General features: G+C 38.3%; 1 protein-coding gene and 1 pseudogene across 2 annotated transcripts; one reads left to right on the forward strand and one right to left on the reverse strand.

The window, feature by feature from the left end:
* Window positions 1–208: 208 nt before the first annotated feature.
* On the reverse strand, window positions 209–6,284 carry LOC143845971 (uncharacterized; annotated as a pseudogene). Its single transcript, XR_013234608.1, has 5 exons — window positions 6,197–6,284; window positions 4,448–4,500; window positions 2,076–4,355; window positions 1,605–1,713; window positions 209–1,094 (listed from the first exon to the last, which is right to left on the reverse strand). The product of XR_013234608.1 is annotated as an uncharacterized LOC143845971 (transcript).
* Window positions 6,285–8,485: 2,201 nt separating this feature from the next.
* On the forward strand, window positions 8,486–24,997 carry LOC143846139 (uncharacterized). Its single transcript, XM_077354560.1, has 3 exons — window positions 8,486–8,703; window positions 23,822–23,969; window positions 24,713–24,997. The coding sequence occupies exons 1-3, from the start codon at window positions 8,694–8,696 to the stop codon at window positions 24,780–24,782; spliced, it is 228 nt and encodes a 75-aa protein (XP_077210675.1). The 5' UTR covers window positions 8,486–8,693; the 3' UTR covers window positions 24,783–24,997.
* The last annotated feature ends 220 nt before the right edge of the window (window positions 24,998–25,217 follow it).

Here is a 25,217-nt window from a genome sequence, read left to right on the forward strand (position 1 = left end):
TGACTTGAGTGTCGAAGCACCCGTCCGGAGTATCACTCCGGGTTGGTCCTCTGACCCTTTTCTTTCTTGTCTGTACTCTGTGCAGCGCAGGACTCAACCAGCTATTCAGCCGTGGCTCGTTAGCCCGTACCACCCAGTCCTACCATAACCTGTTACCGATTTTAGGCCTAACAAATACATATACATATTTAAGCTTTAGAGCATTTTCACTGATACTGGAAGGTGAACAATTTATTCCTGATACAGAAGACCATATACATCAAAATCTTCGTAACTGTCACACTTACGAGAATGGTAGTATACATGACATAATTTACTTGACCAGTCGTCCAATATAAATCAGAGGAAATCTTTGCTTTCCTATTTCCCCGTAATGTAATCTCTCAAGCACCAGACTATGAAACACTGATTATGTCGATGTGGTGGGACGGAAACAAACGCTACCTTCACGAGCTTACAGCTTTGTTATACTTGCTCTGTCCACACTTAACTGTAAAAGATCCCCAGTAATCTCGTCGATAAGCCTATTCAGCACATGCTTCTCCAATTCCCTTATGACTTCATCTTTTTCAACATGTCCAAACATTGTGGACTTCCATCCAAAATCCCACATACAGTTCACATCTGGGTTCTGTTCTCGATGTCTCTCTTGAGCATTTCATGCAGGCTACCTGCAGCATCATAATCACCCCCCTTGCCCTCTCCAAATAATTTTAGATGATTGAGGTCTTCATTCAATTCTTTAATCAAATCATCCAAACATTTCACCTTCACAGACACAATTGGTAATTTCCTGGAAGGATGGAAATTGAACTCCTCTCTTCTGCCTTTTCTTTTCATTATTTCATATCCACAGTCTAGCAGTGGCTTGCTGTCTTTATCTTGCCGTTTATGACAACTGGCATGTAAGATGCCAACGGGAATCTGAAGTTTGAAAAGTGCCTCTGCCGCATTAAGGAAATATTGACTTTTTATTAGTATCTGCTTTAGATGATTCTCATCCTCAAGCAACCCTTGCTTCTCAGAGTTGGAAATTTCTAGATTAGGCTGTTGTAAAAAGTTGGAGTTGTTGATCCCGCCATTGTCAGTTGTTCCTGTAATGTGTAAACATTAGATCAGCATTAGTTGTCTCCTTTATTCTTGTCTTTATTTCCAATGTTGTAGAAATGATGTAAAACCTCAAGAGGCTCAAGTCAGCTTGGGCAACTTGTGGTTGACTTAGTGCACCTCCCCCTCCCCCCTTTACAAAAGTAGCAGGTGAGTTTTCCCAAAGTCTTTTGACTTTTAACCAAGTTTTCCAAGGTATGAGTGGATTCTTTGAGTTAGTGAAGCTTCACCCAATTTTTCAAGTCTTTTGAGTTGTGAGAAACCGAATTGTAGGGAAAAATAGAATTTGGCTTTGAGCAAGTTGGGTTCTCGGGTTACTTTTGAGTTGATCCGGCAAGTTTCAAAACTGCCATTATAGGTTATTAAAAGTATTGCTATTACACTTTCTATTATATTTTTATTGTATTTTTGACCTCGGAATGGCAGACACAGATATGTTCATGCACTTGTAGATATGCGATGCAGGTAAGATATCAGAAACGAATGATTTTAGTTACCTTTAGGTTGTTTTGCTCTAGAGTCGGTGGTCTTTACTGCTTGCACATCGTGAAAAGAAATTTCTGAGAGCTGCAGAGCAGCTGAGTCTTTGCTGGTTATGTCAGGGCTCTGCATATCAGAAAAGGAAGCTTAGAAACAAATTGCCAATTGTATCAGTAAATCTATAATGATAAAGAGACTTAGCCATATGCTACTGCTTAATTTTCATGATCTAGCACAATTGAGTTGCTGAAATATAATAAAACTGGAGATACTGCTTAATTTTCATGATCTAATATCATTGGTTGGGTGAGATTATGAAAAAAATTTGACTTTTATGTCATCTTGCTTGTTTTGTAGAGTTTATATAGTAGCTGGTTGTTTTCTTATGTAAGGGTACTGCCGTAACTTTTTAAAAAAGAAAGGAGTAGAATTGGGGTGCTTTCATAAACAAACAAGGTGTATCTGTATATAAGGGTAGATAAACTTACACTGGTATTTTCTACTACTGTCTGGTCTGTTTCTGTTAGCCTTTCACCTTCATCTTTTACAGGATCATGTGAAGGGGATGTAGTGGTCGCTTTGTGCTGAGAATGTTGCACCAAATCGTGGGGTCGGATGCTTACTTTTGCTTCTTTTGTCTTACTGATTCTCTCAATCCCTATCTGTTTAAGTTCGTTTAGCTGCCTCAATGGATGGACCATGGCACTTGGGGATCCAACTTTTATGTTCCTTGTCTCCTCTGTCTTTCCATTCTTCTCTCTTTTAAGTACTGCTGCTTGTGTATTTTCTACCTTCTTCTGTGTAGTTGGAATGTGCATAGGATTCATACTCACAATTGATGGACCGGCAGCTGCTGTCTTTTTCACTTCTGTTTTTGTAACAAAGGTTCTTTGTTCCTCCATGCTCCCGTTTATTGATTTCTTGTTTGATTCAAGGCAAGTAGAGCTTTCATATCCTTTAGCTTGCATTGCATTGACAATTTATCTCCTCTTACTGGCAATGGCTGTCTGGTTCTTATGTATCAACTCCATTTCTGGTTTCGCTTGATGGCCATGTTTCAGTAAATTCTTCAGCACGACATCACTTTGCCTTGGATCTTTTCTTTGTAACTTAACTTTTGGATTCTGTTCTGCTTCTTGCATTGCATCTTGAGATTTGCGAAAGTTATGAGGCTGCTGGGATTCATTGTTATATATGGACACTTGTTGTTTCCTTGTAACTGGAACTCTGTTCTCTACATTTTTCTCTTCTTTTTGGCATAGGCTCCTTTTTATTCTTGATTCTTCACTATCTGCAGCTTCTGGGTATTCATACCTACCCAGTACCTTCCTCTGGAAATGAATTTCAACAATTGACTTTAGGGTATTGCTAGGCATGTTTTTCTTTCCCTTGGGATTTGTATTCTTCCCCCTTCCTTCTGCATCCTGTTTGGCTACTTGAGCTTCCCTTGCTTGGTTCGTACGGCTCATGTTCATCTGTGGAGTAACTTCAAAGGTGGGTTTCTGTGAACCCGTCAAAATTGAATTCATATTTTCCATGCTTCTCAGTTCATTTCTACTTCGGTTTCCTTCACTGTGCACTGTCTTAAGGGTGACATTGCTTGTTCCTGTGATTGTTCTTGCTTGCAACCCCTTCACCTGCTGATCTATACTGGAGATGGGCTTCTCTAAATTTGTTCTCAATAGAACTTCTTTGGTACTATACTGTTCCTTTTGCTTCAAATTTTCATCCTTAACAGTTCTTTTCTTGGAGCCTGGAGCTTTCTGATCTGCATTGTTCTTTGGCTCTGTTTTTGGTGGGAGCTCTTCAAGACCCATTAGTTTTGCAATAACATTTGGAATTCTCCCTTCTAGCTGTTCAGAATCCCGAAAATTCGGCTGCTCAATCTTCCTGTTCTTGGGCACCATGGCTGTCATTGAGTTTGGGGGGCTTGAGAACTTCTCAGAGCCAAATTCCCTCTTCTTAATGCTTGAGAATGCCGCAATGGCCGTGGAATCCAGATCGCAACTGGCCGATCGCCTGTGGGAAACAAAATCTGGGTTCATCTTAGAGTGCTTATCGGGATTGAGCTGACGGGTGTTCGAGTTTAGTGTGAGCAGTTTTTGCTTTAAGGGGCTGGTTTTTGTGACTACTCTGACATCCTCGGGAGACTTTCTTGAGGACCCATCAAAAGAAAACCTCGGTCTGTCTGATGACATCTGACCCTTCACTTCAACCTTGGATTCATCTTCATCTTCGAGCTCAAGCAATTCAAGTCTCTTTTTTCGAGGACTCACCTTGTATTCCGAAGCCTCTTGCAGATTGACGAGCATTCTTAAAGACTCTTCTAAATCTATGGCCCCTCTCAGCAGCTCCTTGCCGATGTTTATTGAGTATCTATCGCAATTAACTCCCTTAGAGCATGCCTTGAGGATCTGATTTAACTTCTGGGCGCCTTTTGATACCTCCCTAATATGTAGATGAGAAAGTGCAGGAAATTGAACAATTGAGGATCGATGCTTATCTGAAATGTGTCTGCTATCCAACTCTCCATAGTTGATTGATTGCCTCCCAAAATGGTGTGAGAAAACCTTAGCGATCCCTTGATTGCTGGAAAATTCAAAATTTCCTAGCCTCCCGCCATTCTCAAGTGCGAATGCGAGAGCCATATGAAAATCAACCATGTACTCAGACCTTTGGGCTCTTCGGATCAGAACTATATCCTTGGAACTGTATTCTGCAATGCTTGATTTATGGCGTCCAGGATTGATCCTGTTTTCGCGACCGCTCTGCAACATGATAGAATCCAACTGACTGAACTTGATGCTAGAGTTCTACTTCTGTACGTAAGAGAATACAAAGATTACAGATTATCACTCACATTTATGTGGACATTTCTGTCTCTGGATCCATGACAAGGCTGTCTGCTTTCATCTGTTGACAAGAAAATCATAACAAATGCATAGGATTAGTGGGGATTTGTTGGGCTGGACCTTGGCCTGGGTGCAGCCCAAACTTGGGAGTTTGTAAAATTCTAAGCCTGGCAATCAAACCTAGGGGTGCAATGGGCGGTCTAACAGGCTCGCTGGCTTGTAATTGATGTGTGGTCTTGGGCCCAGGGTCATAGGTAATTTTATTTTTTGACAAAACTAATACCCATACTTGGCCCTCTGTGAACCGTACGGCACTCTGATGTTTCTTTCCCTTAATTTCGTGGTATTTGGTTGAGTAAAAGCGAGGGGTTTAATAAAGACAAAATGCGAGAAGCAAAATATGTTAATAAAGTAACAAAGAAAGTAGAGAGAATGTGTGGAAAATGAACATGAAGGTGTAGGAAGCCTTATTGGAAGATAACGAGAAGCCGGTAGAAAGAGATGATATGACAGATGGTTAAGAGTTGAGGCAAGTTTAGTGCTTCATGAACATGAAGAGGGTAGAAGTTTAATTTGATACTTGAAATGAATCTGTATGTTTTGAAGAACTAAAAACAAAACAGTTTTCTATGAAAAAATAGTCACCTAAACTGGAAGTGGGATGGAAGTTGGCTTTTTTTAAATTTGAAAAGCATGAAGAATTCAGCTTCCAAAGCGAGCTTTCGACCAAACTAGGGAGCTTCCAGTGACTAAGGTTTTTATTAGTTTGTACAACTTATAATAAATCATAAATTTTTATTGAATGGATAATAAAGTATAAATTATTATATGAAAAACGATGGAACTGACCAAAATAAGAAGATGAAGATACCTACTGTCTCGTGAATAATTGGTTTGTTCAAAAGTGGAAAATATGTGGAATCAAGACAAGAAAATATATGCAGTTAATGCTCTTATATTTTGTATTCCCGGTGGCATCTTTTTATATAAATATTATAGCAAATTAAGTATTAGAAGACAACTCTATCGCCCGATTTTTCTTGCAATCTCACTGCCCCTTTATCACCATCCCTTAAATTTCATTTCTCTTTTAGCATCTAATGTTGAGAGAGAGAGAGAGAGAGAGAGAGAGAGAGAGAGAGAGAGAGAGAGAGAGAGAGAGAGAGAGAGAGAGAGAGAGAGGTCTTACACTTCTTGTCTTTTGGGATAGATTAGTGTGCGGTCTTACACTCTTTTGGTTAAAAACATACTCAATAAAAACACACTCCAATCCTATCAGAATGCTAGTGGTATGAAATGCAATTAGGATCTGTTTTTTGATGCCAAGTTTCGTTTCTATTTTGTTTTTTCTCTTCTTCTCCTGTGGTGTACCTATTGTAAAAGTGTATAGATACTTTGAACACATTTTCTAAGAATGTACTCTCTTATATCCTATATAACTAGTGTTTTCTATGCTTTCTTTATTAAGTATTAGAAACAAGAGATTCCAAATTACCAACTTAGGAACAAAAGTCGGTTCCTGGTCTAGAAATAGGATATAAGAGATTATAAATTTATGGAGCATTGATTATGAGAGCCTCAACTGTAGTTTGTTATGAGAAGGGCATTAAACATGATAATTAAAGTTCCCCACGCCAAATATTAGGTGGGTTTTTTATAGACAGTTCCAGCCTTGGTCCATGGTGTGGTTGGGATTCAGTTATCAGTTTTGGCATCCCCCAGCAATAAAATCAGATACAGGAAAGAAAGGAGCTTACTGGAATGAGTCCGACCCATGGCTAATTGTTCCTTCCGCATGCGGAGGTCGTCTAACAATTTCTGTGCAAAATCAGATTTCTTAGCCATGTTTGACAAGCTTCAAGAGATCAGGGTTGGGTCTCGGTCTGAAACCACTTTCAGAGTGCAATTTTTTCAACTTGCAGATGCTAGTGAGTTCTTCTCTCTCCCCTTTCCTATGTTTGGGTTTTGTTCTTCCATATGGAAAAAACAGTTGCTTCGTCTCTAGTTGCAAATGCTAAGGGGATTTTGTTTTTACAGATAAGTAAGAGCAGTTGGCATGGTGTTTTCAGTGTGGAGGTGAGGTGGGCAGTCTCGTTCAGGGAATGAAATAAGTGGGGAGAATTTAGGAAGTTTGACGTGGAAGTTAGTTCTTGTGTCAGTGTTCCATAATAAATTCCATGACTTCCATTCCAATCCAAGCAAGGCTCCTTGTTTTCCAAAGCCTTCTCTTCCAAGCCTTTCTCTGTACATGAAATTTCCATTCCAGTTATTCAACAGATCTATGATTAATAAATCTCTCTCTCTCTCTCTCTCTCTCTAAGTTGGGCACTAAAACACCATACTATGCGATAATGTGAACATCATTCAAGCTAACAATGTGTCTTTATGAGGTAAACACAGAGACTAAAGCTTGAGAGATTAAATTTACGAGTTCACTGCCCAAACAATAATTTTAAAGAGACACTTTCAATAATCCACCCTGGGACACAAAGCATACATGTGTGATCAAGGCCATTGATTTGGTAGATCCCCCATGAGTTGACCTACGTGATCTTAGTCCCATGCCACATGTACGTCTCATTTGTAAGATCAGCGTCAACCTAAAATAGCGGTTTAACTTCTAAAAGTGGGCTCCTAACGATGTTTTATTTGATCATGGTTGTAGCTAGGATCATCCAATTATAGACATTTATGAGGCATAGAGCCTCTTTTCTTTGTTTCCTTTTTCCTTGTGTGGTGTTGCATGCACATGTGTGACCTACATCTTGGAGTTATTCAGTGTAAGATAGTTAGATGTTTTATTCTTCTTTTTTACATATTTAATTCTACTTATTTTAGGTGATTTTATTGCTGTCGGTAGGCTATTTGCATACATCTAAACGCCATTAAAATCTAGTAAATATTATTATAGGCAAATAATGGTTCCCCCTTTCTCACCATGTCCAATCCCATTTGTTTCTCTTCTCCATTAAATAACATTATTTTTAGGAAAAGAAAAACAAAAATACGCGGATATGCAGCTATTTTTAGGAAAAGGCACACATGAAGGGGTGGAAATATCATTTTCCACTATTATATGGTTGTTTGTTATGTGAGGCATTTGATAGCTATAATGAAATGTATATTTATAAATTATTCAATAGCTATAAAAAATTACCATTTACAAGATATTTAATATTTATGAAGAAATTTACAATAACAAAGTATTTAATACCTAAAAGGGAGATTTACATTTTACGAGGTTTTGAATAATCCTCGGGGGTCCACTTAAGTTTTCCTATTACATATGCTATGGAGATTGTGCGCGAGCTCGTGTGGATTTGCTAGGGATCATTGCAGCCACCATTTCACAGGCCGGTTGTTGCATGAGAGAGCAGCCACCTCAGATGAACTAAATGAATAAGACAAAATATGTTGAAAAGTGAGCCTATGTGGTTGCTCTCTCATGCAACAGCCGGCCCTTGAAATGCCATCTGCGATGGTCCCTAGCAAATCCTATATATCTATCTATATATCTACTAAAATAAGCTGAGAGGAAAACGCCCAAGCTTTTTCGAATTTTTTGAAAATTCGGTGGAATTGACACCTCACTTTTTTTTAACTTTTTCCAACAAAGGCACCCATTCAACCCACATATTTTCAATCCTACCCCTCCTTTATACTTTTTAACAAAAGCACCCATTCAACCCACATATTTTCAATCATACCTCCTTTATGCTTTTTAACAAAGGCACTACCAACCCTAGGCTGGACTGGTAGCCACCTTCTAATTATGCTGGGTGGTCGCATGTGCAAAGTGTTGGACATTTCCTAAGTTTGGAGTTTCAAAACTCATAGTTTCCTCTTTGTTGGGAATTCTAGAACATAGGTTTCTAAGTTCTAGAGTTGCTAAAATTGGTGTGGCTTTGCATTCTAATCCACCTTTCTTCAATATAAGGTAACCCTTTGGTTTCGGAAATGTTTTGGAAGGCAACTTTGCAAAATTACACTTGCTAACTTATGCCTAAAGGATTGAAACGAATTTAGGCAATAAAGGAAAGTCCTATGGGAGCATTTTGCCTACAAAAGAGACCCTTGGTCCCTCTTCCTATTACCATACATGTTGAGAGCTTGCCGAGAGGATGAGAGTTTGTTGAAATGAGGTTACCGAGTGGTGTGTGAAGGAAAAGAAGAACGGAAGGGTGTTTTTGCGACTTCACTGTGCTCGGAAAAGGACGGAAGAATTATTGGAATACAAGCTTCTAAGTGGTGGCCATGGTGAAAGGTACATCAAACCCATCTCGTTCAATTCAAGTTTTTCTTTGATTTTTCATTGCCAAAGATCCAGAGGGATCATTAAGTAATGTTTTAGAATAACACAAAGAGCACTTTAGTTGCATATTTACATGTTTTCATGCTTTGTGCCATCCATAGCATGTTTAAGTTCCATTAATTTCATGTACTAGCTAGATCATATATTCTAGAGGGTAAGAATTAAACATGTTATATTTGACTTGAGTTATGATTTAGAAGTAGAGACTGACTTCAGCCGAGTGGCATTGGTGGCAAACTCATTCTATACCAAATCTCGGTTTATAACATATGCCAGGCGTTACAGAGTTATAATTGAGGTACTGAGTCCTTTAATCAAGGTAAAAATTCAATTAATTTCCATCCCCAAGTTGGAAGATTTAGGAGTGAATTCCTACACCATGCTTTTTAGTCTGTATTATAGATATGAAGCTGACTGTGATTGATCTAAGCTGGTTGGTTTAATTCCCAAAAGTAAGTCATAATTGGTGATCCTAGCTGCATCTATACGTTTAAAAGTAGCTGAAGTGATAAACACGTGTCTTGTGCTTAATGAAATAAAAAGAAAGAAATTTGTTCCTCCAACGCTCAGTGTCATATCAAGCGCCAGTATAAAGGGGTCCTCTACACAAATTATATGTGAAAATGCACACTAGTGAATGTATTGCAATTGGATGGTAGGTAGTCTGCCTTAATCACATTCTTGGAGGCAATTCGAACCTATCTTCCTATCTACCTCACAGTGGTTGACACAGTGCCCAAGTACAATCCTAAAAGTAGCTGGTTGTTTTCTTATTTAAGGGTACTGCCATCACTTTTTAAAAAAGAAAGGGGTAGAATTGGGGTGCTTTCATAAACAAACAAGGTGTATCTGTATATAAGGGAAGATAAACTTACATTGGTATTTTTTGCTACTGTCTGTTCTGTTTCTGTTAGCCTTTCACCTTCATCTTTTACAGGATCATGTGAAGGGAATGTAGTGGTCACTTTGTGCTGAGAATGTTGCACCAAATCGTGGGGTCGGATGCTTACTTTTGCTTCTTTTGTCTTACTGATTCTCTCAATCCCTATCTGTTTAAGTTCGTTTAGCTGCCTCAATGGATGGACCATGGCACTTGGGGATCCAACTTTTATGTTCCTTGTCTCCTCTGTCTTTCCATTCTTCTCTCTTTTAAATACTGCTGCTTGTGTATTTTCTACCTTATTCTGTGTAGTTGGAATGTGCATAGGATTCATACTCACAATTGATGGACAGGCAGCTGCTGTCTTTTTCACTTCTCTTTTTGTAACAAAGGTTCTTTGTTCCTCCATGCTCCTGTTTATTGATTTCTTGTTTGATTGAAGGCAGGTAGAGCTTTCATATCCTTTAGCTTGCATTGCATTGACAATTTCTCTCCTCTTACTGGCAATGGCTGTCTGGTTCTTATGTATCAACTCCATTTCTGGTTTCGCTTGATGGCCATGTTTCAGTGAATTCTTCAGCACGACATCACTTTGCCATGGATCTTTTCTTTGTAACTTGACTTTTGGATTCTGTTCTGCTTCTTGCATTGCATCTTGAGATTTGCGAAAGTTATGAGGCTGCTGGGATTCATTGTTATATATGGACACTTGTTGTTTCCTTGTCACTGGAACTTTGTTCTCTACATTTTTCTCTTCTTTTTGGCATAGGCTCCTATTTATTCTTGATTCTTCACTATCCGCAGCTTCTGGGTATTCATACCTACCCAGTACCTTCCTCTGGAAATGAATTTCAACAATTGGCTTTAGGGTATTGCTAGGCATGTTTTTCTTTCCCTTGGGATTTGTATTCTCCCCCCTTCCTTCTGCATCCTGTTTGGCTACTTGAGCTTCCCTTGCTTGGTTCGTATGGCTCATGTTCATCTGTGGAGTAACTTCAAAGGTGGGTTTCTGTGAACCCGTCAAAATTGAATTCATATTTTCCATGCTTCTCAGTTCATTTCTACTTCGGTTTCCTTCACTGTGCACTGTCTTAAGGGTGACATTGCTTGTTCCTGTGATTGTTCTTGCTTGCAACCCCTTCACCTGCTGATCTATACTGGAGATGGGCTTCTCTAAATTTGTTCTCAATAGAACTTCTTTGGTACTATACTGTTCCTTTTGCTTCAAATTTTCATCCTTAACAGTTCTTTTCTTGGAGCCTGGAGCTTTCTGATCTGCATTGTTCTTTGGCTCTGTTTTTGGTGGGAGCTCTTCAAGACCCATTAGTTTTGCAATAACATTTGGAATTCTCCCTTCTAGCTGTTCAGAATCCCGAAAATTCGGCTGCTCAATCTTCCTGTTCTTGGGCACCATGGCTGTCATTGAGTTTGGGGGGCTTGAGAACTTCTCAGAGCCAAATTCCCTCTTCTTAATGCTTGAGAATGCCGCAATGGCCGTGGAATCCAGATCGCAACTGGCCGATCGCCTGTGGGAAACAAAATCTGGGTTCATCTTAGAGTGCTTATCGGGATTGAGCTGACGGGTGTTCGAGTTTAGTGTGAGCAGTTTTTGCTTTAAGGGGCTGGTTTTTGTGACTACTCTGACATCCTCGGGAGACTTTCTTGAGGACCCATCAAAAGAAAACCTCGGTCTGTCTGATGACATCTGACCCTTCACTTCAACCTTGGATTCATCTTCATCTTCGAGCTCAAGCAATTCAAGTCTCTTTTTTCGAGGACTGGGGGGGGGGGGGGGTTGGTGTGTGGGGGAGGGATCAAGAATGGAAGGTTGCATGCAAGCCATGGGTCCGTCCTTGATAAAATAAACGACAACAATATAAAAAAATCCACAGAAACATGAGGGGTTTAGCTAGTATAAAAAGTGTGGACAGAAAAGGCTGAAATGGGGATCAAGAAAATGAGAAACACGGTAGCTGAGAGTTACTGCGAAGATCAGTGACGAGTCTACACACAACGTAGAGTAAAGGGTTGAGAAGACGAAAAATGGGGATAGAGATAACAGACAAACACAAAAATGAGATTTACAGCTAAGATGAATGATAAAACTCCCTCAGAAAAAGTGGGTATACATATAAATAGAATTGTCAGATTAGCTTATTAAATAAGAGAAACTAAGGAAAAGAGAATACACAAAGCATATAATATCAGTACATGAGAAAGAGAGAGGCTAAACTGAAGGGGCACGCGCGCGCGCGCACACATATAAAAGTCATCATTTCACATTGGGCAGTGGCCCCCAGGATCCCTGATTGCCTAGGCGCCTAGTGAGTACCAAGTTACAAAACGAGGGAAAGATTGGTTGGGAATTAACTACTTAACTATATGTAATGACCAAGTGTGTGCAAAAGAAGTGCTTGAATACTTAAAATTAACGTATGGCAAAAAAGGAATTTTGGGTACTTAACATGAATGATGAGAAGCTATGATTTGTGGACACGGACACGGGTGTCGCATGTCGACACGGACACGGAAAACACCCAAACTTTAGAAACGGGGACACAACTAAAAATAGAAAGTATATGTAATCATGATTTGTGGATATGGATTCGTGTGTCTAGTTTCGACATGGATGCGAGTTGACTAAATGAGGTAAACACAATATTCAATAAAAAACAGAATGTCACACTTGACACGGTACAAAAGCATAACACTTCCAGCAATACAAATAAAAGTGTCCAAAAGAGTGTCGACACGTGTGTCGTGTCGGACACGGCAGGACACGCGAGTCGGCAATAAATTCGAAGTATCGGCCAAATCATAGATGAGAAGCAAGAAGCAAGGGTTCGGAGAGAGAGAGAGAGAGAGAGAGAGAGAGAGAGAGAGAGAGAGAGAGAGAGAGAGAGAGAGAGAGAGAGAGATGGTTTTTAGAAGTTTTGTCATTTTGAGAACTGTTTCTACGTTCACGTAGGATCATTTTCACCTTCCAAATTCTAGTAGTGGTATCCACCCAGAGTCATGGGCAATGACCGCCATGGCCCCAGGCAATTATCTAGGATACCTCAGCTTTAGGTTTCCAAGGCAAGCTGACCTTTTTACCAAATAAATAAAGAACGAACCAAAATGTTTAATATAAGAAATATGGTCCATGAGAAAAAAGGCATACCATGTGTGGGCAGAAGGTAAATGATCAGGGCTGCCATAGGCCTTGTGAATCTGGAACCTCTGTGAGCCCGAAATTCCTTGAAGCGCACTGAAACCTTCTAGAGGAACCTGTAAAATGGGTGAAGCATACCCAGTAAGAAGGCGATTTCAAAATATCAAGTGAAGAAGTCCAATAGCTGGTCTTCAACTAACATTCTAAAAATGGCTATGTGCAAGCAACTCAGAGATTAGAACTTTTCATTGAAGATGGCACAGCAAGTCCATCCAAAACTCAATTCAACAGCTCAACAAAGCCTTTGTCCCAAACTAGTTGGGGTCGGCAGAAAGTCCATCCCAAAATGAATATAATAATTACGTGGGAAATTAGGTATTTTGAAGTTTAGTTTAGGATTTCACTAAAGCATAAATTTAGTAACAAGAGCCCAGAGACACATATTGGCATGTTGATGATATGACTACTGGCAGATAAGGTGCCCTATGTGTTGTACTACTGGAAAAAATGGGTCCAATATCATGATAGTGCTGAATGTGGCCCAATATGTATCTGTGTGGTTTCCTGTCCAATACTTAGCACAAATCTGATACTTTAAAGTTTAAACATATATTTCGGAGAGAGATGCTAACATTAATTCCATTTTTGAAAGATTATTTTGAACATTTTCAATTTTAGTACTTTTTGTTTTGATATTACGGTAAACTTAATTCGTGCTTGATTTAATATTTATGATATGGATGCATGGATCGTGGGCGTCATTCACTTGAGCACATTAATGGCAATGTGTGGGTGTCATTGTAAGGCATTGTTTCCCCACTTTGAAGCACTTAAATGGGCTTCTTCTAAGTATCTCGAGGATATTCAGATTAATTTGCTCCTTGATGTTTTGTTATATGTCTATTGAATTATTCTCTACTTCTTGATGTTTTGTTATTTATCTATTAAATTATTGTCATTATCTATTGTTCATTGATGCAACTGTTCATCAATCTTAACATTAATTTATTATTATCTGAAAAAAAAAGAGAATGAACAGAACTGAATACATACAGGTAAACCAATAGTAGTGTGTTATCAGAATACATACAATCAGATAAGTCATTTTTCTAAAAATATATTCGGAGTTTAGTGACAAATATACTTTAAGTAACAATATTATGAAATTTATGGACTTTTGTCTCAACTGTGTAAGTTGTATTTTTTCTAAAGCAACAAAAATAAAAACAAAAAAGAGGTATACAAGGTCTATAAATTGTAATCATCACATAGGTTGGCCCCACCTATGGTTGATGTGGGTCATGGGCCAAGAGCATCTCACTTTGCTTGCACGTCAGGAGATGCACAGAAATGTAAAAGAAGAAAAGAAGACTTTAGGCAGAATACGTTACCTTTGAGGTGCCAGTGACGAACTGCAAGAGACGAGCTTTATCCTCCTTGCTGAAACCTTGAACCACCTCCCAAAACCATTGGACAACAGGAGATGCAACACTGTAGCCGGAATACTCAGTGTTTGCCCTCATATCATCCACTGCACGGCAGGAAACACAAGAACATAAATAAACATATAGGATTGTATCACTATTTTCTAGCATCTCCTTTCATTCAAAAATATTTTCTAGCATCTCAGAGAAAACAATGCAAGTATCATAATCCCATCATAAGCTACTTAGGGATTGAAGAAGGTCCAAATGATTATAAGAACTCACAATCAATGTCTGGTAGCCCGCTAATCAATAATTCCAGTTCCTTATCGTTAAAGATAGATATTAAATCTCGAGGGATCAAATCATTGAAACCTTCCATGAATGCATTTATTTGAGGACGAATAGCTGTTGTCAGTCGATGTTCGACAACAAGGTCAACATATTCATGTTTATTCTCCTCGGTAACTCTAGTGTTTTGTCCGCCAGGAACCAGCTCATAATCAGTAACCTGCGTGGCATTAGCAAGTAAGTTTAACCAGCAAATATTTAACTTTAACACATGAAATTTATATAGGGAATGGAGGGAGCCATTACCTCTGCCCTTTCATACAATATAAGCTTCTCCTCATCAGCATCCATGCTGAAAGTAAGGTCTAGAACATCGCTTATATCGTTCTACAAAAGTGGATCAATAACCAGTTATGTTGAATAAGCAGAAACTAGAAAGACAGTGATACCAACCAAGAAAAAGACAACATGAATTCCTTCAATCCAATTACATAGATCATACCTCAAGCATCCACTTCAAGTTTTTGTAGTAACCGGGATCTATGGCCTCAATGTCATGATAGGTAACCTTAACTCCAAGAATGTGCTTGTAGAAAGATCGAGTGAATGAACGTCCAGAAGCTGCCCATCAAATAGAGCCTTCCCAACCTGGACACAGCAACAAATGAATTACATATAGATATTATCAATATATATTTTTTTGAATGAATAGATATTATCAGGAAATTGAAATAAAATAAGAGAAACACAAAAGGCATACCACTCTCCCGATGAACTTGAAGTATGAAAGGTGCTCCGTTTGATAAACAGAGTTAGGATTTGGCTGAAATGTTGATTCATTGCCCACAGTCGTAAAAAGTAGAGCACCCTTGTCAAAAATGACCCTGGACAACAACTGATACCATTCCCTTGTAAGTCCACCAGCATCAATACCTTCCTCCCCTTGGAAATGAACAGTCAAACGCCCTTTGAGATCTTGCGTGACACGCATCCGCAGTTGATTATACGAATCTTCGAGAATGTACGCTCTTCGCACTGAGATTCTTAGAGGACTGTGATGATGATGATCATGCTGGTGTTTTATTTTCGATCGGAAATGAGCCCGTTTGTTATCAAAATCAACGAACCGTGGGACTTTCAACATAAGTGAGAATGACTTCTCAAGCAACCCGGGGTTTTGCCGAATAAAAGCATTTAGCAGTTTTCTGTGCTTTTCAGAGAACTTTACAAAAGCAATTTGTTTTTCATCAACTTTCACATGGCTTCACGTGGCTTCCTGATAACTTATGTGCACCAGAAGTTGTGGCATCTTCAACATCGGAAATCATGGCTGTGCCGAAGTCATGAGCAACACCGGACTGCCCAGGATGTAGCTTTTCACAGGTTACAAAGAAAGACTCTATGTATGGCAAAATATTTTGGGTACCTGGTGGAAGTGAAGGCATTACACCGGAGCTGGTGGATGCCAAGCTCCCAGAGATGGACAAATCAGAAGTAGAATCTGAACAGCTCTCTATTTTGCTTATGCAAGAGCTCAACTCCATCCACAAAGGCTCCAAAACTGAATTTATGTTCCAAACCTGAGAAAGAGTGTCGCTATACTCTTTTTCAGGGAGAAGTTGAGGATCCTTCTCTCTCTCAAGTAATGACACGACAAGAGAGCTCAATGCCTGCAGAACTCTCAAGATTGCAGTCCCATCGGTTGAATTTGTGCTCAGAATGGCCCTTTCTGCCTCGCCGTAGCCGTGCAATTCACTCATTGCAGATCGACTCAAATTTTGCACGGAATCCGCTAGCTCGTTGATAAATAGACGGCAATGGATTGGAGCAATAAAAACTAGCTTCTTCAATACCTCAGCCACAAGAACATACGCATGATCTGACAAACTGCAAAAAAGAATTATATGAGATAACAGATAGAAAGGAAGAAAGGAAGCCCTTCTGACTAAGATTATGTGGTGTTACAACACTATTCCTTGCCCATAAAAGCTTGTTTAAGGAAGCACATATTCAAAATTCATCTAAGAGTAAGATGAATTGAGACTACAAATCTTTTATCGTACCCTTCACGTGCAAGCAAGGAGCATAGGAGTCGAAGTTCTGGTTGTGGTAGGCTGAGAAGTACGGCAAGCATATCAAATTCACTGTTTGTACCAGAAGTTGAGGGCCTCGAGCGTTCATCATTTTCGTTTGATTTAACATCCACTCCAAAAGATGATCTGTCGGAGTCATTATTTATATGTGTATCTGGCAGGGCAACCTGAGAACCTGATGGTTGCGCAGGAGGTGAAACCTCGGACTTGTTGGATATCCCAGAATTGCTTTCTGCATTATCTATCACAACTTCCAATAGATGTAGCAACTGACATCCAAAAAAAAAAAAGGTAAGACACGCTAGTAATTCAGAGAATGGCATCCAAAAAAAAAAAACACCCTAGTACTTCAGAGAAGTTTCATGAACAACCAATAAACCATTCAGATAGTAAGTATTACTTGTTCAAGATGAGCCACACTCCTCAAATACAGTGGTTGATTCAAGAGAGTCAAAAGTAAGACCACAGGAAAAACTCCTTTCTGCGGCTGCTTTCTTTCTTCTTGGTCCTCTTCAATAACAGCTTTGCCATGCACTTTATCAAGACTCTGCAACTCCTGTGCAGGTGGCTGTGGCAGTTCAAGCTGAAGTAAAAGCTTTGCCACATGCGGGTGATTTCCAGACAAGTATGTAAGAGTCTCTAGAATACGCCGAGACACAAGGGGAGGAACTCCTAAAAGTTAATCAGTGAGACTTTGGTAAGTACCTCGGACATTATCACCAATATATTTCAAGCCAATGATACTCAGAAGCAGTAAGAACTCCACTAAGATGATTTTAGCAGAAAATAAAAATCTAAAAAGCATAAGAGAATTCATATCTCATAAACTATATCAAAAACAAGAGATTACCATTCAAAAAAATAGATTTTGCAACTTTTTCCAGCTCCTTGCCGATGTTTATTGAGTATCTATCGCAATTAACTCCCTTAGAGCATGCCTTGAGGATCTGATTTAACTTCTGGGCGCCTTTTGATATCTCCCTAATATGTAGATGAGAAAGTGCAGGAAATTGAACAATTGAGGATTGATGCTTATCTGAAATGTGTCTGCTATCCAACTCTCCATAGTTGATTGATTGCCTCCCAAAACGGTGTGAGAAAACCTTAGCGATCCCTTGATTGCTGGAAAATTCAAAATTTCCTAGCCTCCCGCCATTCTCAAGTGCGAATGCGAGAGCCATATGCAAATCAGCTATGTACTCAGACCTTTGGGCTCTTCGGATCGGAACTATATCCTTGGAACTGTATTCTGCAATGCTTGATCTATGGCGTCCCGGATTGATCCTGTTTTCGCGACCGCTCTGCAACATGATAGAATCCAACTGACTGAACTTGATGCTAGAGTTCTACTTCTGTACGTAAGAGAATACAAAGATTACAGATTATCACTCACATTTATGTGGACATTTCTGTCTCTGGATCCATGATAAGGCTGTCTGCTTTCATCTGTTGACAAGAAAATCATAACAAATGCATAGGATTAGTAGGGAATTTGTTGGGCTGGACCTTGGCCTGGGTGCAGCCCAAACTTGGGAGTTTGTAAAATTCTAAGCCTAGCAATCAAACCTAGGGGTGCAATGGGCGGTCTAACAGGCTCGCTGGCTTGTAATTGATGTGTGGTCTTGGACCCAGGGTCATAGGTAGTTTTATTTTTTGACAAAACTAATACCCATACTTGGCCCTCTGTGAACCGTACGGCACTTAGATGTTTCTTTCCTTTAATTTCGTGGTATTTGGTTGAGTAAAAGCGAGGGGTTTAATAAAGACAAAATGCGAGAAGCAAAATATGTTAATAAAGTAACAAAGAAAGTAAAGAGAATGTGTGGAAAATGAACATGAAGGTGTTGGAAGCCTTATTGGAAGATAACGAGAAGCCGGTAGAAAGAGATGATATGACATATGGTTAAGAGTTGAGGCAAGTGCTTCATGAACATGAAGAGGGTAGAAGTTTAATTTGATACTTGAAATGAATCTGTATGTTTTGAAGAACTAAAAACAAAACAGTTTTCTATGAAAAAAATAGTCACCTAAACTGGAAGTGGGATGGAAGTTGGCTTTTGTTAAATTTGAAAAGCATGAAGAATTCAGCTTCCAAAGCGAGCTTTCGACCAAACTAGGGAGCTTCCAGTGACTAAAATTTTTATTAGTTTGTACAACTTATAATAAATCATAAATTTTTATTGAATGGATAATAAATTATAAATTATTATATGAAAAACGATGGAACTGACCAAAATAAGAAGATGAAGATACCTACTGTCTCGTGAATAATTGGTTTGTTCAAAAGTGGAAAATATGTGGAATCAAGACAAGAAAATATATGCAGTTGATGCTCTTATATTTTGTATTCCCGGTGGCATCTTTTTATATAAAATATTATAGCAAATTAAGTATTAGAAGATAACTTTATCGCCCGATTTTTCTTGCAATCTCACTGCCCCTTTATCACCATCCCTTAAATTTCATTTCTCTTTTAGCATCTAATGTTGAGAGAGAGAGAGAGAGAGAGAGAGAGAGAGAGAGAGAGAGAGAGAGAGAGAGAGACAGAGACAGAGGTCTTACACTTCTTGTCTTTTGGGATATATAAGTGTGCAGTCTTACACTCTTTTGGTTAGAAACATACTCTATAAACACACTCTCCAATCCTATCAGAATGCTAGTAGTATGAAATGCGATTAGGATCTGTGTTTTGACGCCAAGTTTCTTTTCTATTTTGTTTTTTCTCTTCTTCTCCTGTAGTGTACCTATTGTAAAAGTGTATAGATACTTTGAACAACATTTTCTAAGAAGGTACTCTCTTATATCCTATATAACTAGTGTTTTCTATGCTTTCTTTATTAAGTATTAGAAACAAGAGATTCCAAATTACCAACTTAGGAACAAAAGTCGGTTCCTGGTCTAGAAATAGGATATAAGAGATTATAAATTTATGGAGCATTGATTATGAGAGCCTCAACTGTAGTTTGTTACGAGAAGGGCATTAAACTTGATAATTAAAGTTCCCCACGCCAAATATTAGGTGGGTTTTTTATAGACAGTTCCAGCCTTGGTCCATGGTGTGGTTGGGATTCAGTTATCAGTTTTGGCATCCCCTAGCAATAAAATCAGATACAGGAAAGAAAGGAGCTTACTGGAATGAGTCCGACCCATGGCTAATTGTTCCTTCCGCATGCGGAGGTCGTCTAACAATTTCTGTGCAAAATCAGATTTCTTAGCCATGTTTGACAAGCTTCAAGAGATCAGGGTTGGGTCTCGGTCTGAAACCACTTTCAGAGTGCAATTTTTTATACTTGCAGATGCTAGTGAGTTCTTCTCTCTCCCCTTTCCTATGTTTGGGTTTTGTTCTTCCATATGGAAAAAACAGTTGCTTCGTCTCTAGTTGCTAATGCTAAGGGGATTTTGTTTTTACAGATAAGTAAGAGCAGTTGGCATGGTGTTTTCAGTGTGGAGGTGAGGTGGGCAGTCTCGTTCAGGGAATGAAATAAGTGGGGAGAATTTAGGAAGTTTGACGTGAAAGTTAGTTCTTGTGTCAGTGTTCCATAATAAATTCCATGACTTCCATTCCAATCCAAGCAAGGCTCCTTGTTTTCCAAAGCCTTCTCTTCCAAGCCTTTCTCTGTACATGAAGTTTCCATTCCAGTTATTCAACAGATCTATGATTAATAAATCTCTCTCTCTCTCTCTCTCTCTCTCTCTCTCTCTCTCTCTCTCTCTCTCTCTCTCTCTCTCAGTTGGGCACAAAAACACCATACTATGCGATAATGTGAACATCATTCAAGCAAAAAATGTGTCTTTATGAGGTAAACACAGAGACTAAAGCTTGAGAGATTAAATTTACGAGTTCACTGCCCAAACAATAATTTTAAAGAGACACTTTCAATAATCCACCCTGGGACACAAAGCATACATGTGTGATCAAGACCATTGATTTGGTAGATCCCCCATGAGTCGACCTACGTGATCTTAGTCCCATGCCACATGTACGTCTCATTTGTAAGATCAGCGTCAACAAAAAACAGCGGTTTAACTTCTAAAAGTGGGCTCCTAACGATGTTTTATTTGATCATGGTTCTAGGATCATCCAATTCTATAGACATTTATGAGGCATAGAGCCTCTTTTCTTTGTTTCCTTTTTCCTTGTGTGGTGTTGCATGCACATGTGTGACCTACTTATTTATCATACAATCATTGTTACTTACCCTAATTATATATATATATATATATATATATATATATATATATATATATATATATATAGTAGTTTTGAAATGCTATTTCTAATTAAAGTATACAATATTCAATGGATTTTTTTTTAAAAAGATTTTTAGGTGGACCCACACTTATATGCACATTTTTCCATACAAAAAACGTGGGTTTCTTCCCTCCATTTTTAATACAAAAATTTTCCACCTTTTAAGTGCTATTTTCCACGGAAATTATTTTCTTCTCTCAATTAGAGAATTTAGATATAACTTTCAATAGCCATAGATTCTAAGATCTATGGATCCAAGCAAATCGAAGGGAAAAGAGTGATTAAAATTTAAGATCAAGGGTTGATCAACGATGGATCGTTGATCCCCACCCTTGAAAATAGATCCACTGATCCAAAGGCCCAAATCTTAGGGTTTTGAAAGAGAAGATAATCACAGTCATTACATTTACCAAGTCTCATTCATCCCCTCGTTTACGTTTTCTTGTTTCCAAACTTCAAATGCATTCAAAAGCATCTTGAGTTTGTGGGGGGGTGTTAACGGCAAGTGCAGCTCACACATGTATTGTATAGCATGTTGCTTTCTCACATACCTTGTATAGCTTATTGCCATTCCACATATGCCTTGTATAAGTTATTGCCTCTTCACACATACCTTGTATAGAAGATTACATGTATGGGTTTCCATTCTCCTTGTATGAAATCCCCTGATCAAGGGATTAGAGATCTCTGCAATATCTATAAATGTATATGCCATGTACACACAAAATGTACATGAATAAAGCTTTTCTTTCATTACCTTGTTCGGTTATTCACAGACGACATTTGCTTGGAACAGAATTAACACTGTTTAATTCAATGTGTGTTGAATGGATCTTCACTAGTCAGTAAGGAGGGGGGGTTTTGTAAATGTTTTCTTAAGTTACTTCCACTCGTTGTACACTAGTGATGGCTGGTGGAGTAACACTTGGCAAGTTATTCGACCCTTCTTCCTTCTGCAAATTAGATCTCTATCATTATAAGATTCAAACTTTAACTTCTTGCAGTTCCTATTCTCTTAAAATCCTCATCCATTCTTTGCATTCCTTCAACGGGTGTATGTTGGAAAGTGTTATTCTCCTCTATTTGAAACAGATTTAAAATTCTCCCCCGTTTGAACATTATTTTGCAAGCTTGTCAGTCAAGACATTGGCAAGGTGAGGGATGAGATAATGAGGGTTGTTTATTTACTACTTTTGTGCAAGTTATTAAACCTACAAATCTGCAGGCACAAAAGCTTGTATTGAATGTTGCATTTTATTCTCGTACATCATTCCGTTTCGATCACTTTATAGAGTCGCAGATCCTCTTATTAAGTTAATGAGGGTAATCCATTCACACTTTTCTGCAAGTCATTATACCAACTCCAAGTTGAGTGGCATCAAGACAAACCAATGGCAAATCAAAGTGAAATTGACCTGAGGCAATCTCAGTCAAATTTAAGCAATCAAGCAAGCCAAATATGTGTAATGTTCACTGGTTGCAATGGCATGACTACTGTGGCAGTGTATTCCAAATTTCCAATCTTCCTTTTCAGCTTTCTTGAGTCTAAGGAGTCATGTTTGGTTCCCTTTCCCCGTCTTACTTGAAACTATCCTAGTTCTATGGAATAGTCAACTTAAAAGCTTTATTAGTTCTCTTCTCCTAAAGGGACACTTCTTCCAAATTTTCCCAGAACAAGAGGTGCAAGTTACTCGTGTAAAAACTTGACTTATATTGGTGACTTTTATATAGCCTCACTATGTGAAACTTTGTATTGAATTTCCAAAACCACATGTCCATCTATTTGTTGGAGAAGAATGCAGTGTGAAGAATCAACTTAAGACCTTTACTAGTTCTCTTCTCCTAAGGGGACACTTCTTCCAAATTTGCCAGGAACAAGAGGTGCAAGTTACTCAGTGTAAAAACTTGACTTATATAAGTGACTTTTATATAGCCTCACTATGTGAACCTAGTATTGAATTTCCAAAACCACATTTTCATCTATTTGTTGGATAAAAAAATATTCTGACATGTCTATATTTACTGCATAATATAAAAGGTTTTGATTTCGAGACACTGTTTTATTGGATGTCAAATGTGTTTTTATTATTTACTTTCATCCATATATTGGGAGATGAAAATTCAAGGAACATTTGTGCGTGGTAATAATTGTTCTGGTTTATTTCTAAGGATATATATATATATATATATATATATATATATATATATATATATGGGGAAATGTTTTCTGCACGATACCTCAGATAAGTTATCTGAGCAAGAGCTCAAAAAACATATGGTCCCACATTGTTTGGATGATCCAAAGCATTCATTTGGATAGTCCAAAGATAGATAGAGTGTGCACAAAAAATCTGGTCTACATGATTAACCTAATCCTTCGATTTGTGGATGGGTATAAACCTCCACAAATCTGTCCATTTTTAACCTCCAAAAATCAAAGGATTAGGATGATCCTATGGAGCTGATTTTTTGGGCACACCCTATCTATGTAAGGGCCTATCAAATGAATGCTTTGGATCATCCAAACAATGTGGGCCCACATGATTTTTTGAGCTCTTGCTCAGATAACTTATCTGAGGTATCGCTCAAAAAATGTTTCCCCTATATATATATATATGTGTGTGTGTGTGTGTGTGTGTGTGTGTGTTGGTCTATTCTTAAGCTGCAAAATGATATTGAAACTCAAAATCTATACTTGTTTGTTATTTACCAATATTGTGCCCAGGATAGCTGTTATGACGGGGAAATTTCCCTTGTAAGCTAGAAATTTTCTTGCTTAGTTCCTTTCCAGACTTCTAATTGGGAGGGAAAGGAATAGCTTTGTTATACCATTCAAAACAAGAAAAAAGGAATACTTCTGTTACAGGGTTCTCATTTTCATATGCATCATTTTACATACAAGTTCATTTTATGCTTCTTACATTGATCTTTTAGGGTTTATGGAGTGCTTAGGCATTTAATTGTTGAAATCTCCAGCTTTACGCAGCAAAATGAAGCAAAAAGCACTTAAAGAATGTGACCGCTACACTTCGAAGTATGCTGAATGTGCTGTAGGAAGAACTATATCTGTCGTTTGGCAGTGTCGGAAACAAGCAAAAGAGTTAAATGACTGTCTTCATCAATAGTAAGTGTGCCATCATTGCATTGCATTTGATTTTGGTCGTAACCTTATCCTAATGTAATCATATTGATATTAGAGTGCCTAACTTATGGGCTTAGGTAGATTGAGGGAGTTATAAACCATCCATTCCATTCTCTGATTCCTAGTTGTGTAGAATTTTTTAGACAAACATTTTCTCTGTTCAATCATTCAAAAAAAAAAAAAAAATCTCTAGTCAGAATGCACACATTTCCAGCAACCCGTGAGTCACTGTTACTCATGGTCTTCTTGTTAACTGATGTTAGATGAATATTAGAGAATGTGTATTATAATTTTTATATTTCTGAGGAACATAATCTCACAAATATGCTATTTATGATCTGATGCGTTCGGAAATCATGAGATCCCTAAGCCGGAGCAGCACCTTAAGAAAAAGATATATGCACCTGTATTTGTTTTTCTTTGATGGGTTGCTCTTCTAGGCATTGTATTTTGTAGTGTCTTACATCCGTGCAATGGGGGATGAGTTAGGAAATGGCAACCGACTATTACTTTCGTATACTTACTTAAACAGGGAACAATTAGGTCATTGCAAATCCATATTTGTTGGAATCAATCATCGTCTAGTTTAATTTTATATTTTTGGGGCATTAGACCAGTTAGGACTTGGCCTCTTTTTGAGAGTGAGAGTACCATGATTATAATAGAGTTGTCTCTAAGGTTCTTATTGATGCAAAATCTTATATCTCTCCTTTTGTTCTTGGCAGCACCAATTACTCCATCTTGGAAGAAATGAAGAAAAGTTACATGATTGAACAGGAGAACAAGGGAGCTTAACTTTAAGAAGCATCGAGCCATTTACACTATCCATTCTGTGGAGGTGCATCTGAAGGTAGAACATGTTCACTATTTCTAGTTAAAGTTAATATTTGAACATGTGAACACTTTTTATGTTTAGTTAAGTACATTACCAACAATGCTATTCAAAGAGACCTTTTGTTTCATTTTCTTATCGTATTTTAAGATGCATGACATGATGATTGATGACTTCATTTTTGAATTTATTACTGCTTTAGCAACCATAATTAACAGGACTAAATGCCTTTAACAGCAAGTGGAGAGTGACAGTCCTTAATCAATACCCTGTCATATATGTGACTTACATTGTACATGTGAGGTGCTAAAAGTCTCAAACCAATGCAAACTCAACTCAACACTCAACTAAGCCTTTGTCTCAAACCAATGCAATAGGAAAATAATTTCGGTCATTCC

Source organism: Tasmannia lanceolata, unplaced genomic scaffold, assembly GCF_043159265.1.
Source record: "Tasmannia lanceolata isolate RefF3 unplaced genomic scaffold, GAP_Taslan_0.1 ptg000015l, whole genome shotgun sequence".
In the NCBI taxonomy this organism is placed as follows: Eukaryota; Viridiplantae; Streptophyta; class Magnoliopsida; order Canellales; family Winteraceae; genus Tasmannia; species Tasmannia lanceolata.